Source organism: Coregonus lavaretus (genome assembly GCF_964263955.1).
Source record: "Coregonus lavaretus genome assembly, chromosome: 36".
Lineage (NCBI taxonomy): Eukaryota > Metazoa > Chordata > Actinopteri > Salmoniformes > Salmonidae > Coregonus > Coregonus lavaretus.
Window position 1 is genome coordinate 18,008,346 of NC_140023.1, and position 19,166 is coordinate 18,027,511.

Genomic DNA, 19,166 nt, shown 5'->3' on the forward strand with positions numbered 1-19,166 from the left:
TGAAGACTTACAGAAAACGTTTGACCTGTGTCATTGCCAACAAAGGGTATATAACAAACTATTGAGAAACTTTTGTTATTGACCAAATACTTATTTTCCACCATAATTTGCAAATAAATTCATTAAAAATCCTACAATGTGATTTTCTGGATTTTTTTTCTCATTTTGTCTGTCATAGTTGACGTGTACCTATGATGAAAATTACAGGCCTCTCTCATCTTTTTAAGTGGGAGAACTTGCACAATTGGTGGCTGACTAAATACTTTTTTCCCCCACTGTATATACACACACACACAAAAGTATGTGGACACCCCTTCAAATTAGTGGATTTGGCTATTTCAGCCACACCCGTTGCTGACAGGTGTATGAAATCGAGCTCACAGCCATGCAATCTCCATAGACAAACGTTGGCAGTAGAATGGCCTTACTGAAGAGCTCAGTGACTTTCAACGTGGCACCTTTCCAACAAGTCGGGCGGCAGGTAGCTTAGTGGTTAAGAGCGTTGTGCCAGTAACCGAAAGGTCGCTGGTTCTAATCCCTGAGTCGACTAGGTGAAAAATCTGTCAATGTGCCCTTGAGCAAGGCACTTAACCCTAATTGCTCCTGTAAGTCGCTCTGGATAAGAGCGTCTGCTAAATTACTAAAATGCAAGTCAGTTCGAAAAATGTCTGCCCTGCTAGAGCTGCCCCGGTCAACTGTAAGTGCTGTTATTATGAAGTGGAAATGTCTAGGAGCAACAACGGCTCAGCCGCGAAGAGGTAGGCCACACAAGCTCACAGAACGGGACCGGCGAGTGCTGAAGCGCGTAAAAATAATCTGTCCTCGGTTGAAACACTCACTACCGAGTTCCAGCACAATAACTGTTCGTCGGGAGCTTCATGAAATGGGTTTCCATGGCCGAGCAGCCACACACAAGCCTAAGATCACCATGCGCAATGCCAAGCGTCGGCTGGAGTGGTGTAAAGTTCGCCGCCATTGGACTCTGGAGCAATGGAAACGCATTCTCTGGGAGTGATTAATCACGCTTCACCATCTGGCAGTCCGACGGACGAATCTGGGTTTGGCAGATGCCAGGAGAACGCTACCTGCCCGAATGCATAGTGCAAACTGTAAAGTTTGGTTGAGGAGGAATAATGGTCTGGGGCTTTTTTTCATGGTTCGGGCTAGACCCCTTAGTTCCAGTGAAGGGAAATCGTAACCCTACAGCATACAATGACATTCTAGACTATTCTGTTCTTCCAACTTTGTGGCAACAGTTTGGGGAAGGCCCTTTCCTGTTTCAGCACGACAATGCCCCCATGCACAAAGCGAGGTCCATACAGAAATGGTTTGTCGAGATCGGTGTGGAAGAACTTGACTGGCCTGCACAGAGCCCTGACCTCAACCCCATCGAACACCTTTGGAATGAATTGGAAATCCAACTGCGAGCCAGGCCTAATTGCCCAACATCAATGCCCGACCTCACTAATGCTCGTGGCTGAATGGAAGCAAGTCCCCACAGCAATGTTCCAACATCTAGTGGAAAGCCTTCCCAGAAGAGTGGAGGCTGTTATAACAGCAAAGGGGGGACCAACTCCATATTATTGCCCATGATTTTGGAATGAGATGTTCAATGAGTAGGTGTCCACATACTTTTGGTCATGTAGTAATTAATAAATATTATATATCTCATTAGGCTGTATGTATTTTTAGATATAAACCTATTGTAAATGTGTATTATTGTAGCGTCACCATCTTTATTGCAATAAGAAATACAAATAAACAACTGTAAGCTACATATTCATTTGACAGAGGTAATAAACTGGCCATTGATCAGCACAGTAATAGATAAAACAGGACCATGTTTGCAAAACAAGTGGTTCTGAGCTTATGTCAATATTACACAGCTAACGGATACAGAAATCAGGAATGCAGACAGGCTCTATAGAACTCTATACCTATATGAGTGACTGTGTCCAACACACCACCACCTGGTGTTATGTTGGGCACCTACTGATCCAAAAAATATGTTATGAAATATATTTTTCTCAATGGCATGTATTGCTAAAATAAAGGTTTAAGGAAATACAGGCAGGACAGCTCACTCAATCAAGCCCGATGGTCTTGTAAGTAAGTATAAAAGCAAAGCTTGCCTTCATATAATACAAAAAAAGCATGAAAAGATAATGGAATAATGTCTTAGTGTGTTGTGTGAAGAATCCATTACTTTACATTGTATGCCGTACAAATCACATTATTGTGGGAGCACCTCCTCTAAGAGTCTGAATATGCATACACACAAGTTATCACATATACTGTACACACACACAACACTGCTGTCCCATGTTAGAGACATTAAACCACTAAACACTTCTCATTTCACACTGTGTATTTAAATACTGTATTCTCGACAAAGCTCATTCTAATACTTCTACTACTGTACATTGCATTTTAAGTCCACTGTTTATACACCCCGCATATTTATAATGCTGGATTCTTGACATAGCTCACTAATATATGTACTGCTGTACATACCATTCTTAGTATATCTTCTGTAAATTCTTCCGGTGTACATACGTATAGATCGCATTTTAATTAGTGTTACAGTGCTATTTTGGTTGTTAATTAGATTGGTTCCCACATTTGATTTTTTGTATTTATTTTAAATTATTTGTGTACTTGACTGACATTTTACTGCGTCTTTAGAAGCTAGAAGCATAAGCATTTCGCTGCACCCGCTATATCTGCAAAACTGTGTATGCGACCAATAAACTTTGATTTTGATTTGACTTCGGCTGTTTAAGAAAGGTTTGAATCCTACGCACCCTGCCTACACATTGTTTGAAGTACAATAGATCAACATAGCTACTGTAGTAGATCAAAGCTGTGTGCTGGAAAACCTTGGTAGAGCATGGGTGAAGTAAGCATTGTGGTGCTCATGTGAATTTCCTTAATTCTTCTGCTTCAGACCAATGCCTACTTCTCACTTAAAACATATTTTTTCGTTTTAAATCGCAATAAGTTCCCCCAATTAAATCATGGTAGAGGACAAAATAGACAATTTTGCAGCTGGAGTGACCCGTTTGCAGTTGGATGCCCCACACGGTAGGTTTGACATGAAGACGGAACCCACTGGGCACAGACGTCAATTCAACATCTATTCCACATTGGTTCAACGTAATTTCATGACCAGTGTGTGCCCAGTGGGAAGAGGGCTTTCCACAGAGCACAACTATCTGTCTAAACATAGTGCATGGTAGTACCTGTGTGAGTAGAGTGTGTGGGTGCTGTTGAACATCTGAAATGATGTCATGTAATCGATGGGTGAGGTCTGGATGGTCTTCTGGAGAGAACAAAAGATGCAAAACATAAATGATCATTGTGTGGCTGTATAGATTTGCAAGCAAAACATTATTTATAGATTTAAATGTCAGAATCAAACATGTTTTCTTATATTAACCGTTGCAATTCCTGGTTGACCAGTTAGAGCTTATACAACAGATATCACACTGTGCTGTTTGACATCAAACCAACAAAAAGGATATACTCAATAAGAAGAGAAAAAAACTGCCGCAATCTGCAAACCAATTTCATCCCTAAAGCGTGAACGGCTTGCCGGGAGAGTTTAAACTCTTTGAAAAGCAGTGTAATGACATGGTAAATTGGTCCTCAATCCCTTGTGTACAAGACCTGACCTAGTTAAGGAACAAGAAACCCCCCTCCCATCCAACCGAATGTCCAACAACGTTTATTTACCAGCCCTTTAGGATTAGCGTGGCATTTGCGGATTAAACCCTAAAATGAGAGGCCATCCCGGTAGTTTGTGTTGCTTTAGAGAAGAGATCTGGCTTCATTATGTGTGTGTGTGAGAGAGACAGACTGTGGGCTTGAGCGTCCGCTATCAAACAGAGATGCCTTATTGTACCTCATCCTGAGGGGAGAAGGTGATCTGGGTGGACCCCCCTCCCAAATCCAGCATCCCCACAGTGGGTGTGTCAGAGCCGTGGAGACCCCCTGCAGAGAGAGAGAGAGAGAGAGAGAGAGAGAGAGAGGGAAAAAGAGAGGGTGGGGTCACCAAAGAGGAACTGGGGATGCAGCGCTAGGCTAATCCAATTACAGGTAATCAAAATGTCTTGTCCAGAATATTAATCTATATCGCTGGTGTTCCGTTTATGTACCAGAATTAAGCCTGTTCTGAACATTGAGTTTGGGGCCAGGGCCTCTGAGGGTGAGGGTGGTAGGGTCAGTACAGGATGTCTTTAGTTCAATCCACCGTCACGCCAAACAAACACTGACCCATCTCCCTCACCACACCACACTAAGGCCAGACCCTTTGACTCAGATATTGACCATCTTTTGGTAGAGATGGTCTCATCCCCACTGGAATATATATATTTCCTAATCTTGGCGCTGAATCTATATCAATCCTTACCAATGCTACCTATGCCATTGTAAGTCGCTCTGGATAAGAGCGTCTGCTAAATGACGTAAATGTAAATGTAATGTAAATGTAGTAACTGACAGTAAACAGTTTGAAACCATCTCACCTATGAGGAAGTTGACAGTGATCCAAGCAGAGATCCCTTTGAGGAGAAAAAGAGATGGTGATTTACCTCATTCCCCTTAAATCAATCCTGTATAACACATATACATAGTTTGTATCGAAATCATTGAAATCACATTTTAAAGTTCATCATGGAACAGTGCTTAAGGTTAACTATTTAGGTCAAATGAGATTACACTGTTTTATGCCACAATGTATGTATATAGCATAATGTTTGCACTTTGTGAGTATGACTCTATTGTGTGCATTAGTGCCTTTAACAACACTAATGACCCTTTCCTAGTTTAAGGACTTTTACAGTAGGATGTTAAAAAGCGATTTACATTTACAAACAAACTTCAAAACAGAGTGCTGTGCTATAAGTCATGATCACCATACACTGTCACTTAGCTACCATACACTTTGTCCACTTCATCCATCCTGCCTCCCTCAAATACCACTTAGTTTTTGCATTAACAATAAGTCTGTTCAAATCAGAGAAGCCGAGTAATCTCCGTTAGGATAAGCGTCCGGTGCAAGAGTGGCAAAAATCAAACTGATAAGGCGGTGAAATCCGTTTATGGATCGAGTGGGAGTTTAGCATTACAGCTCAGCAATGACGCCAGGGGAATATGTCCATTAGGCACGAAAACGTGAACTTCAAAGTTAATTCAGTAATCATAAAAGGCATTTTCCAAGGGTCAGGTCACCTCCACTGTAACAAGCTGATAGACTTGGGGAAAGAAGCAAACATTTTCAGCTTCAGAAATGAATGGCGAATAAATCGGTTTGCAGAGATTAAATGGAACATTATCCTACTGAACATTATCCTACAGTCCCCTAATTGCTTGTATCAACTACTTTAAAAGGATTGGATACAAATATTTGATTGTATTGCTTGTGCCTATATCAAACATGCCTTTCAGCATAAAACACCAAAGTATATATTATTTCTATATAACAACCTTATTAAAGCATCAATGCCCGGGCCAAAAGGATCAGAACCTAATAGCCACAGAGGCCCTGCCTGCCACCAAACAGCTGGATGTTGATCAAACAAGCCAGTAATGGACCAAAGAGGGTCTCTATCATCTGGCATTCCCACTGGACAGAGGGGATATAGTGGTTGTGTGGTTCTAAAAGGCCAAAGAGGGCTCCAGTCCAGGCCCAACGCCATTACTTACAATTGTATTAATTCTGCACTCAAGTCAAAGTTTCGCTATTATTAGTCATGGAGGTTAAAGCGTAGATTGACATGTTTAACTTGCTTTTCCGTAATTCGCTAAGTCCCTCTTAATGTATTGGGGATATCAGGGTCGGGTCAAACTGAGTGACTTCTTTAGCTCTCTCAGACCCAATGCGACACTAACCACGTCTCCATGCGAGTAAAGTCATTCCGTATAAAAATAAAATACAAATCACAACAGTTGTGATGGAAACAGGAAGTCTTGGTACAATTTAATAAGTGCCGAAAGATAATTTGTTTGTTCGACATGGTGGGATCTTTTTGTGTCTGTAAAATTAATAATCCAAGAAATGGCAGTGGAGACACCTTTATGCGCAAATACTGATATAACAACCATCATATCGAAGTAAACTTGGAGTCACGTGATGATATGGTGTGTGGTCCTCGACTCGGGATACCATGAAGTTTATTAGGCTACAGATGAAAGTTATTATGAACTTCCCAGGGTGGTGAAAGTGCCCGATGAGCTTAATGCTCCTTTCCAATAAATATTTAAGGTCTTATTCTGGTGACATGATGGTCAATGCTTGACTGCCGTTTGACAAATAAAAATATTCTCGCTCTTATCCATAATAACCTCAACGTGTAGACTAGCCTACCCACACTAGTGCCGAGCGACTAACTGAAAACGTTGTTATTTTTTAAAACAACTAATTGACTGAGGTCAGTTCAATTATTTGAATTCTATTTCGTTCTGCTTTTTTCTGTGAGCTCAATGCACACATTGTGCAGTTTCTCTAGAGATAAATCAGATCAAGCCCAAACTGTGCGATGAAGTAAGGAGTTTCCAACAGGCCAAGGTTCTACGTAGTTTAGTGCAGAAAACGTGGTAATAAACTACAATGACCATAATCCACTGCACACCTACTTGTCCGGTCTGTGTTTCTTTTACGTTTGCTACATAAGAGACAGAAGAATGCGTGATCGAGAGAGACAGATAGCAGTTGCTTCGCAAGGCATCTCTAACTGAAAATACATGATTTAAGTGATTGATAGTTGGTATTCAGCAGTCATAAAACTATGCCATATTTACTTTGAAGAACTACTAAAATAGTGATTTTGTCAGACAGCATAGGCAGCAGCTCTATAGAGATGACTTGAAATGAAATAATAAAGTCATCAAATAAAATAAATGTAATATACACAACTGAAATATTTTATTAAAGTAATGTGAATAAATTATGGTTAATAGTGATAAGTAGTAATGTGCAGTCACTACCATCATGGGCCTTTTATGAATTGTTTTATTCTGTATTGTTACATCATTCAACCCACATAATGAATAGTGCATTTAATGTTTAAATTTTTTTGAGAAACTGAAATCTGTGATTATTTTAATAATCGAACCGACCTCAAAAAGCATTAACCCGCACTGTATCTGCAAGCTGTAGGTTAAAGCGCACGTGTCAAGACCAGAGTAGGCACATTTGCTATTTAACTCTACAGTTTGTGACTAAATTAAAATCGGTAGAATTGAAAATGCGATGGAAATTTTTTATCTGTACAAGAAAGTACATTGTGTGCACTACATCACGCACTCATTTTTATTCGCTACAAGTCCGTTTGGTGGCAACACACCACTGATAGGAAAATGTGCATATTTTCTTTATGCAGATATAGATATATATATATATATATATATATATACAGTGGGGAAAAAAAGTATTTAGTCAGCCACCAATTGTGCAAGTTCTCCCACTTAAAAAGATGAGAGAGGCCTGTAATTTTCATCATAGGTACACGTCAACTATGACAGACAAAATGAGAATTATTTTTCCAGAAAATCACATTGTAGGATATTTAATGAATTTATTTGCAAATTATGGTGGAAAATAAGTATTTGGTCAATAACAAAAGTTTCTCAATACTTTGTTATATACCCTTTGTTGGCAATGACACAGGTCAAATGTTTTCTGTAAGTCTTCACAAGGTTTTCACACACTGTTGCTGGTATTTTGGCCCATTCCTCCATGCAGATCTCCTCTAGAGCAGTGATGTTTTGGGGCTGTCGCTGGGCAACACGGACTTTCAACTCCCTCCAAAGATTTTCTATGGGGTTGAGATCTGGAGACTGGCTAGGCCACTCCAGGACCTTGAAATGCTTCTTACAAAGCCACTCCTTCGTTGCCCGGGCGGTGTGTTTGGGATCATTGTCATGCTGAAAGACCCAGCCACGTTTCATCTTCAATGCCCTTGCTGATGGAAGGAGGTTTTCACTCAAAATCTCACGATACATGGCCCCATTCATTCTTTCCTTTACACGGATCAGTCATCCTGATCCCTTTGCAGAAAAACAGCCCCAAAGCATGATGTTTCCACCCCCATGCTTCACAGTAGGTATGGTGTTCTTTGGATGCAACTCAGCATTCTTTGTCCTCCAAACACGACGAGTTGAGTTTTTACCAAAAAGTTCTATTTTGGTTTCATCTGACCATATGACATTTTCCCAATCCTCTTCTGGATCATCCAAATGCACTCTAGCAAACTTCAGACGGGCCTGGACATGTACTGGCTTAAGCAGGGGGACACATCTGTCACTGCAGGATTTGAGTCCCTGGCAGCGCAGTGTGTTACTGACGGTAGGCTTTGTTACTTTGGTCCCAGCTCTCTGCAGGTCATTCACTAGGTCCCCCCGTGTGGTTCTGGGATTTTTGCTCACCGTTCTTGTGATCATTTTGACCCCAAGGGGTGAGATCTTGCGTGGAGCCCCAGATCGAGGGAGATTATCAGTGGTCTTGTATGTCTTCCATTTCCTAATAATTGCTCCCACAGTTGATTTCTTCAAACCAAGCTGCTTACCTATTGCAGATTCAGTCTTCCCAGCCTGGTGCAGGTCTACAATTTTGTTTCTGGTGTCCTTTGACAGCTCTTTGGTCTTGGCCATAGTGGAGTTTGGAGTGTGACTGTTTGAGGTTGTGGACAGGTGTCTTTTATACTGATAACAAGTTCAAACAGGTGCCATTAATACAGGTAACGAGTGGAGGACAGAGGAGCCTCTTAAAGAAGAAGTTACAGGTCTGTGAGAGCCAGAAATCTTGCTTGTTTGTAGGTGACCAAATAGTTATTTTCCACCATAATTTGCAAATCAATTCATTAAAAATCCTACAATGTGATTTTCTGGATTTTTTTCTTCTCAATTTGTCTGTCATAGTTGACGTGTACCTATGATGAAAATTACAGGCCTCTCATCTTTTTAAGTGGGAGAACTTGCACAATTGGTGGCTGACTAAATACTTTTTTTCCCCACTGTATTTTTAAAAAATGAAAATCTGTCGCCAATTGGATGGAAACCTAGTTAGTGGTGCGGAAAACCCTTCTCAAGGATCCAGTCCTGTGATAACTGCTGTTCACCAATTTATGCTCCCTTAAAAGGCTTTATTTCCTCTTGATGCCAATCCATCATGCAAGATTAAAGAACAATCATGTATAGTTACAAGATGACATGGCGTCATACCCTGGGTTGTTCTGAACAGAATGAGCCTGTTTGTCTACTGTGACGAAAAATCGCTGCGGAACTCCTTTCTATGCATACCAAAATTACGATCTATTTATCTGAATTGCCCTGTAAAAGCCTAACACTGTAAGATCGTATTTTATGACTTAGCTAGTCATGTTCGCAAATGAACAAGCTTTCAAATGATGCCCACCTGACCAAGATTTCGATTTATAATGGGATGTTTTTGGATTGTGTAAACAATAGTAATTGTGTGATGGCGGGGATTCAGGGTTGTGTTCCAAACAAAACTACAAGTGTGCTTGCTTTAGTTTCTCAAAAGCACAACTAGGAGAGCTAAAAAAAAAATGCACCCTATCGTTGAAGACCCTTTTTATTTCACCTTTATTTAACCAGGTAAGCCAGTTGAGAACAAGTTCTCATTTACAACTGCGACCTGGCCAAGATAAAGCAAAGCAGTGCGATAAAAACAGAGTTACACATGGGATAAACAAAACACACAGTCAATAACACAATAGAAAATATATATACAGTGTGTGCAAATGTAGTAAGTTATGGAGGTAAGGCAATAAATAGGCCATAGTGTAAAATAATTACAATTTAGTATTAACACTGGAATGATAGATGTGCAGAAGATGATGTGCAAATAGAGATACTGGGGTGCAAATGAGCAAAATAAATAACAATATGGGGATGAGGTAGTTGGGTGGGCTAATTACAGATGGGCTGTGTACAGGTGCAGTGATCGGTAAGCTGCTCTGACAACTGATGCTTAAAGTTAGTGAGGGAGATAAGTGTCTCCAGCTTCAGAGATTTTTGCAGTTCGTTCCAGTCATTAGCAGCAGAGAACTGGAAGGAATGGCGGCCAAAGGAGGTGTGAAATTACTTAAGAGCTGTGCACACTTCGGAGAGGTGTGTGTCCTCACTCAAACCCTTGTTATTTTGTTGTCTGATGTTGCACCTACCCCACATTTTCCAGAAATATTCTTATGTTACTGAATGTATCCAGAGTATTTTCAGATTTCATTATCAACAAATGCGGTAAAAAGTACAGTAAATGTAAAATGCACATAAAATCAACAGTGTAATGTTTGGATTCAGTCTTGGGTCAGGTGAATTGTTGTCCTAATAATTTACCCAGAATCTTTAAACTGTTTCCTTTAAATTGCTACCATGCTCATGCATTTCATATTTGGGTATTTCTATAAATAAGGGTACCAGTGAGCATTTCTTGTAGTAACTATTTGGAGTGATTACAAAGTAATTCATAATAATTTGACTTTTCTTTCCCCATCACATGATACATTAACATATACACTGAACAAAAATATAAACACAACATGTAAAGTTTTGGTCCCATGATTCAGGAGCTGAAATAAAAGATCCAAAAAACATTCCCTTAAATGTTGTGCACAAATTACATCCCTGTTAGTGAGCATTTCTCCTTTGCCAAGATAATCCATCCACCTGACAGGTGTGGCCTCAAGAAGCTGATTAAACAGCATGATAATTACACAGGTGCACATAATGCACGGCCCGATGTCGCAACAATCTGTACATAATTTCTGGAAGTTGAAAATGTCCCAGTTCTTCCATGGCCTGCATACTCATGTTTCATGAGCTGAAATAAAACATCCCAGAAATGTTCTCTAAGATTTTGTGAACAAATTTGTTTACATCCCTGTTAGTGAGCATTTCTCCTTTGCCAAGGTAATCCATCCACCTGACAGGTGTGGCATATCAAGAAGCTGATTAAACAACATGATCATTTCAAAGGTGCACCTTGTGCTGGGGACAAGAAAAGGCCACTCTAAAATGTGCAGTTTTGTCAAGTTTTGAGGGAGTGTGCAATTGGCATGCTGACTGCAGGAATGTCAACCAGAGCTGTTGCCAGAGCATTTAATGTTCATTTCTCTACCATAAGCTGCCTCCAATGTCGTTTTAGAGAAATTGGCAGTATGTCCAACCGGCCTCACAACCGCAGACCACGTGTAACTACACCAGCCCAGGACCTCCACATCAGGCTTTTTCACCTGCGGGATCGTCTGAGACCAGCTGATGAAACTGTGGGTTTGCACAACCAAATAATGTCTGCACAAACTGTCAGAAACAGTCTCAGGGAAGCTCATCTGCATGCTCGTCATCCTCCTCACCAGGGTCTTGACCTGACTGCAGTTTGGCGTCGTAACCGACATCAGTGGGCAAATGCTCACCTTCGATGGCCATTTGCACACTGGAGAAGTGTGCTCTTCACAGATGAATCCCGGTTTCAACTGTACCGGGCAGATGGCAGACATTTGGGCGAGCGGTTTGCTGATGTCAACGTTGTGAACAGAGTGCCCCATGGTGGCGGTTGGGTTATGGTATGGGAAGGTATAAGCTACGGACACAATTGCATTTTATCGATGACAATTTGAATGCACAGAAATACCGTGATGAGATCCTAAGGCCCATTGTTGTGCCATTCATCCGCTGCCATCACCTCATGTTTCAGCATGATAATGCACGGCCCCATGCAGCAAGGATCTGTACACAATTCCTGGAAACTGAAAATGTCCCAGTTCTTCCATGGCCTGCATACTCAGACATGTCACCCATTGAGCATGTTTGGGATGCTCTGCATCTACGTGTACGACAGCGTGTTACAGTTACAGCAAATATCCAGCAACTTTGCACAGCCATTGAAGAGGAGTCGTACAACATTCCACAGGCCACAATCAACAGCCTGATTAACTCTATGCGAAGGAGATGTGTCACGCTGCATGAGGCAAATGGTGGTCACACAAGATACGGACTGGTTATTTAAAAAATGTTTAAGGCATCTGTGACCAACAGATGCATATCTGTATTCCCAGTCATGTGAAATCCATAGATTAGGGCCTAATTAATATTTAAATTGACTGATTTCCTTATATGAACTGTAACTCAGTAAAATCTTTAAAATTGTTGTATGTTGCATTTATATTTTTGTTCAGTATAGAAAGGGGGAACATAGATACAGTTAAAGTCGGAAGTTTACATACACCTTAGCCAAATACATTTAAACTCAGTTTTTCACAATTCCTGACATTTAATCCTAGTAAAAATTCCCTGGCTTAGGTACGTTAGGATCACCACTTTATTTTAAGAATGTGAAATGTCAGAATAATAGTACAGAGAATGATTTAGTTCAGCTTTTATTTCTTTCATCATATTTCCAGTGGGTCAGAAGTTTACATACACTCAATTAGTATTTGGTAGCATTGCCTTTAAATTGTTTAACTTGGGTCAAACGTTTTGGGTAGCTTTCCACAAGCTTCCCACAATAAGTTGGGTGAATTTTGGCCCATTCCTCCTGACAGAGCTGGTGTAACTGAGTCAGGTTTGTAGGCCTCCTTGCTCGCACACGCTTTTTCAGTTCTGCCCACACATTTTCTATAGGATTGAGGTCAGGGCTTTGTGATGGCCACTCCAATGTTGTCCTTAAGCCATTTTTCCACAACTTTGGAAGGATGCTTGGGGTCATTGTCCATTTGGAAGATCCATTTGCGACCAAGCTTTAACTTCCTGACTGATGTCTTGAGATGTTGCTTCAATATATCCACATAATGTTCCTTCCTCATGATGCCATCTATTTTGTGAAGTGCACCAATCCCTCCTGCAGCAAAGCACCCCTACAGCATGACGCTGCCACCCCTGTGCTTCACGGTTGGGATGGTGTTCTTCGGCTTGCAAGCGTCCCCCTTTCTCCTCCAAACATAGCAATGGTCATTATGGCCAAACATTCTATTTTTGTTTCATCAGACCAGAACATTTCTCCAAAAAGTACGATCTTTGTCCCCATGTGCAGTTGCAAACCGTAGTCTGGCTTTTTTTAATGGCGGTTTTGGAGCAGTGGCTTCTTCCTTGCTGCGCGGCCTTTCAGGTTATGTCGATATAGGACTCGTTTTACTGTGGATATAGATACTTGTGTACCGGTTTCCTCCAGCCTCTTCACAAGGTCCTTTCCTGTTGTTCTGGGATTGATTTTCACTTTTCGCACCAAAGTACGTTAGTCTCTAGGAGACAGAACGCATCTACTTCCTGAGCGGTATGACAGCTGTGTGGTCCCATGGTGTTTATACTTGCGTACTTTTGTTTGTACAGATGAACGTGGTACCTTCAGGCGTTTGGAAATTGCTCCCAAGGATGAACCAGACTTGTGGAGGTCTACAAATTTTTTTCTGAGGTCTTGGCTGATTTCTTTTGATTTTCCCATGATGTCAAGCAAAGAGGCACTGAGGTTGAAGGTAGGCCTTGAAATACATCCACAGGTACACCTCCAATTGACTCAAATGATGTCAATTAGCCTATCAGAAGCTTCTAAAGCCATGTCATCATTTTCTGGAATTTTCCAAGCTGTTTAAAAAGGCACAGTCAACTTCATGTACGTAAACTTCTGACCCACTGGAATTGTGATAGTGAATTATAAATTCAATATTCTGTCTGTAAACAATTGTTGGGAAAATTACTTGTGTCATGCACAAAGTAGATGTCCTAACCGACTTGCCAAAACTATAGTTTGTTAACAAGAAATTTGTGGAGTGGTTGAAAAACGAGTTTTAATGACTCCAACCTAAGTGTATGTAAACTTCCGACTTCAACTGTACATTCAATATAATTCATGAGTTGAATCAAAACCTGTTTAAACCCTTTCTCATGCTTGGAGTCTTCACAGATTTGGCAAAAATCTTGTGACAAAACTAAATTTCTTTCCTTACATTTATGATATTGCCGTTTGTGGTTATATCATATACTAAGCATTTAACAATTGAATTACACAATGAACCAGATATTTATTTCTTTATTTATTGAGATTTCGGAAGTACACTTTAACCTCGTAACATTTCGTATCTCCCTATGTTATGGTGTGCAAACAGTTTTCATGGGCACACATATTCCAAATAATGTATGGATTTGAAAATCGAATGCTTCTAACAAAGTGTAACTTTAACAAGATGAATCAAATAAAATAAGAAAATCGATACTGTCATTAACGGGGTTCTTCAATAATTATGCATAATAGTTGTTTGATGCACATTTGATGTCTGGCTGTTTAGTTATGTAGGGAAATTATCGTTGATTCTGGAAAGGATTTTCTGAATGACAGTCAAGTGATAAAGAGCTGGCGTGATACTGCACACGATTGAACAACAGCCAATGTCCTCCAATTAATGTTGATCTGGAGAATTGACATTTATGTCTATGTTGTTACGTCAGTCAAGATAATTAGCCTGTGTTGTGGACAACATTGTGTCAAGATTACGGTCCTGTAGGTTTTGATCTTTTGTTTTCCGAGTTAAAATGGAGCAATCGGGAACTTGAAAACGGCTTGTTTATTCGTTTTTCAATAGAAAAAATAAATGGCTTGTTTGTTTTTCGTTTTTTGCACATAAAAAATATTTCGATTTTCACACGTGGGTGGGGTTAAACGTGGAATGCCTGTCATTATTTAAGTGCACAGCCAACACTTCCTGTCCTTTCAAAGTCGGAGCACGCTGTGCTGTCACTATTTTGATGCAGCGATTGATCAGTCTATGAAGGGAAATATATCCATTGTATGAATCTGATCTATTAACTAATCGATTAATAGCTGCCATACCGTGCCATAGTGCCAAGATAATGTATGATTTCTCAATTTCTGCATAAGATTTAGTGTGTATTGACTTAATAAACTGCTGTTATTGTAAATGGTTAATTGACTGATATATCCTAGCTACCTAACTAACCATTGGTAATCTTATTCACTGATGCCATACAGCCAAAACAACAGTATCTATTGCTAGACTAGAGATATGCCCCTAGCTATAGTTAGTTATGGTTGCACATCTAGCTAGCTGGAATGAAGCAAGGGTGTGAATAGTAGACATGTAAATATATTATTTCACTGTTTGCAGTAAGTCTTCAGCTACCCAGCACTGTCTGATCAGCCTGATAGGGTGCCGTGGGTGTGTCCAGCTTACACGTGTGCAAATCCATGTGTATAGCAATGGAATAAAGCATTCAACCAATGCCTTGAGTAGTGCTGTAGGTCCACCACACACCCGGAGGGTTGTGAGGTCCTGTCCAGAAGCAACCCCTAGCCCTAGACACTTTTGGAGATCCAAGAAGATTGGACAGGTGTAAGCAATACTGCCAAAATTCCAGCAAGCCTTTCAGAGGGTAAGGTGGAGCTCTCACCATGTTACCACCCATCAATCCCTCTCAGATCTCCATAAGTGTCTAGACTCTGGGCAGTAGGGGCTACGGGTTGTTTCTGGACAGGCTATGGGTATTATGGTAGCGCAATCAGTCTGGCACAGTCTAAAAATGCTTAAGGGGCAGTGCAGTTAAAAATAGGATCTCGCTAGCTTGTGCTTGGCTCTGCCCACCTCCGTGCTTATGCTTCATTTGCTCCCATTGGAAACGACGCTGGTGAGATATCTTGGGTTAGTTACCAGAATCTTGGATGAAACTTTGTTGCTCCTTGCTGAAAGAAGCAAAACAACATGGTGTTGTAGCAAACAAGTCTTGGGTTGCCTAAACAAGGCCCCCCTCCCTGCAGCAGCAGCACATGCAGTCAGTCGCGGAGAAAATGTCTGTCTTTTTTTGTGCTATTCGAACGGTTATAACGGTGACCGCAATCATTTGGCTGACCAATAACAGTCATCCAAAATTCCATGACCGTCACAGCCCTACATGGCGCTAGAAATACCTGCACAGGAAGGCCGTGTTTTGTGAAACTACAGGTGGGTGAGGGCCAGACATACCTTCATCAGTGCCATCCATTATGGATACACTGTCCCCTCTGGACAGGAATGGAGACTCCACAAACACCTCTCTCACCTTGACAGAAAGCTTTAGGTCAGTTCACAATCATGTTTGGAAGCTGTTTTCCACATGCATACTTCAGGTACATGACACAATTCTTTCTAAAAGATAACTGTTTTCAATACATGCATGTCGACTATTTACGTAATTTACTATATAGATTGAATTCAAGCCACACCTCCCTTTGTTGTAAAAATGGGTTGGGTGAGGTAACACTGCCAAGTAACAGGTAGAAGGGATCAATGCAACATGTCAACTAACAACTAAATAGCAGTATTATAGGTTTAGGATGTGTTGTCCTTATGTGAATCTGTTACAGGCTATTAAATGGCGAAATAAAAAGAGGTGGAGAGGAGGATGTGTGAAAGTAGTGGAGGATCCGAAACACTGACAGGCGATCAAACAAGCGCATAACAGGTCACTTATGCAATAAACTCATGACATTAAATTGCTTTCAGCTGATAGTATTACAGTTAGGGGTAAATGTAGACATGCTATGCAATTACATAGCTTAGCTCATTTCTAAGTGGGCAACTCATGCCTTGACCGCTGCCAACCTACATTCTCTTTCCACCACAACTCCCATTTTTACAGTGTAAAGTTAGAAATCAGAGTGAAATGTAACAAGACAGCTAACACGAATTATAACTCCACAGGGTGAGAGTGTGGTTGGTGCAGAGTGTTTGTGGTCTGGTCATCTATCTATGCAGTGACTCCACAGACAGTGGCGAAAGCTCACCCTGTCCAGTAGGTGTGTGGCCTTCTCCCCAGGCAGAAGGCGGAGGCCTGCGGTGGCCTTGAGGACCAGAGGAGTGCTGCTCCACACAGAGGAGGGAATGCTGCCCTGGGCCACCTCCAACAGCTCCAAGATCCCTTCTTTACACTGAGAAACAACCCACAGAGAAGGCAAGAGATTAGATTTCAAAAGATATTGTCAGGGCAATAAGAAATTGCCTACTTTCAGGACTATGTCAACTGTAGATGTGGCACAAATCTTTTTGTCAAAATATAGTGCATTCAGAAAGTATTCAGACCCCTTGACTTTGTCCACATTTTTTTTTACGTTACAGCCTTATTCTAAAATTGATTAAATTGTTTTTTTCCCCCTCATCAATCTACACACAATACCCCATAATGACAAAGCAAAAACTGAAATATCACATTTACATAAGTACTCAGACCCTTTACTCAGTACTTTGTTGAAGCACCTTTGGCAGTGATTACAGCATGGAGTCTTCTTGGGTATGACGCTACAAGCTTGACACACCTGTATTCGGGGAGTTTCTCCAATTCTTCTTTGCAGATCCTCTCAAGCTCTGTCAGGTTGGATGGGGAGCATCGCTGCACAGCTATTTTCAGATCTCTCCAGAGATGTTCGATTGGGTTCAAGTTCAGGCTCTGGCTGGGCCACTCAAGGACATTCAGAGACTTGTCCCGAAGCCACTCCTACGTTGTCCTGGCTGTGTGCTTAGGGTCGTTGTCCTGTTGGAAGGTGAACCTTCGCCACAGTCTGAGGTCCTGAGCGCTGTGGAGTAGGTTTTCATTAAGGATCTCTGTACTTTGCTCCGTTCATCTTTTCCTCGATCCTGACTAGTCTCCCAGTCCCTGCGGCTGAAGAACATGCCCACAGCATGATGCTGCCCCCACAATGCTTCACCGTAGGGATGGTGCCAGGTTTCCTCCAGAAGTAACGCTTGGCATTGAGGCCAAAGAGTTCAATATTGGTTTCATCAGACCAGAGAATCTTGTTTCTCGTGGTCTGAGAGTCCTTTAGGTGCCTTTTGGCAAACTCCAAGCGGGCTGTCATGTGCCTTTTACTGAGGAGTGGCTTCCGTCTGGCCACTCTACCATAAAGGCCTGATTAGTGGAGTGCTGCAGAGATGGTTGTCCTTCTGGAAGGTTCTCCCATCTCCACAGAGGAACTCTGGAGCTCTGTCAGAGTGACCATCGGGTTCTTGGGTCACCTCCCTGACCAAGGCCCTTCTCCCCCGATTGCCCAGTTTGGCCAGGCGGCCAGCTCTAGGAAGAGTCTTGGTAGTTCCAAACTTCTTCCATTTAAGAATGATGGAGGCCACTGTGTTCTTGGGGACCTTCAATGCTGCAGAAATGTGTTGGTACCCTTCCCCAGATCTGTGCCTCGACACAATCCTGTCTTGGAGCTCTACAGACAATTCCTTCGACCTCATGGCTTGGTTTTTGCTCTAACATGCACTGTCAACTGTGGGGCCTTATATAGACAGGTGTGTGCCTTTCCAAATCATGTCCAATCAATTGAATTTACCACAGGTGGACTCCAATCAAGTTGTAGAAACATCAAGGATGATCAATGGAAACAGGATGCACCTGAGCTCAATTTTGAGTCTCTTAGCAAAGGGTCTGAATACTTATGTAAACAAAGGTATCTGGGTTTTTTTTTTTTTGCAAAAATTTCTAAAAACCTGTTTTCGCTTTGTCCTTATGGGGTATTGTGTGTAGACTGATGAGGATTTGTATTTATTTAATCAATTTTAGAATAGGGCCGTAACGTAACAAAATGTGGAAAAAGTGGAGGGGTCTGAATACTTTCAGAATGCATTAAGTTGATTACCTTCTCTGGATCATCAGCATATGCAGATAGACCTGGTTTTATTGCTCTGAATGTTTCATGAGCCAATTTAGGAGCCTCTGTGGGAAAAAAATGACAAAAACAACAAAAAAGTTGAATAAAGTGAAATACTGTTGTCATTTAATTAACATTTAATAAAGTGAATTGTAGGGTGATAATGTAGATTTAACTAACGCTAATAGTTAGTTACCGCAAAGGCAGAGATCCATGGCAAGCTGCCTGATATTATACAGTAGCCTACATAACACTGCCATAACAAGTGACTTGTTCTATCTTGTTGTCAGAATTTCTACATTTCTTCTGTGATGCTTATGACCTCTACTGTCATGTGGCGTGTCTGCACAAAACGATTAAGGCCATATCAACATAAATAGCAGGTGCTTGGTAACCATTAGAATAACAATCATAGATTTAACAATAACGCCAAAACAGCACTTATGTGATTTAGCTTAATGTTGAAATAAATGCGATAACTAAGCCATTTGGCGAAGCTTTACTGAAACTTTTTTTT

At 41.1% G+C, this 19,166-nt stretch overlaps 1 protein-coding gene across 1 annotated transcript in view; it reads right to left on the minus strand.

Annotated features, from left to right (window-relative positions):
* The window catches only part of LOC311110974 (ectonucleoside triphosphate diphosphohydrolase 6-like), a 33,119-nt gene that overhangs the window by 8,961 nt on the left and 4,992 nt on the right, over positions 1-19,166 (minus strand). The window contains exons 3-8 of the mRNA XM_084153632.1: positions 18,638-18,714; positions 16,790-16,933; positions 15,990-16,065; positions 4,527-4,562; positions 3,905-3,993; positions 3,243-3,322 (exon numbers count right to left, since the gene is read on the minus strand). Of these exons, the coding sequence (XP_084009758.1) occupies positions 3,243-3,322; positions 3,905-3,993; positions 4,527-4,562; positions 15,990-16,065; positions 16,790-16,933; positions 18,638-18,714 (502 nt within the window). The remainder of the gene's footprint in view (positions 1-3,242; positions 3,323-3,904; positions 3,994-4,526; positions 4,563-15,989; positions 16,066-16,789; positions 16,934-18,637; positions 18,715-19,166) is intronic.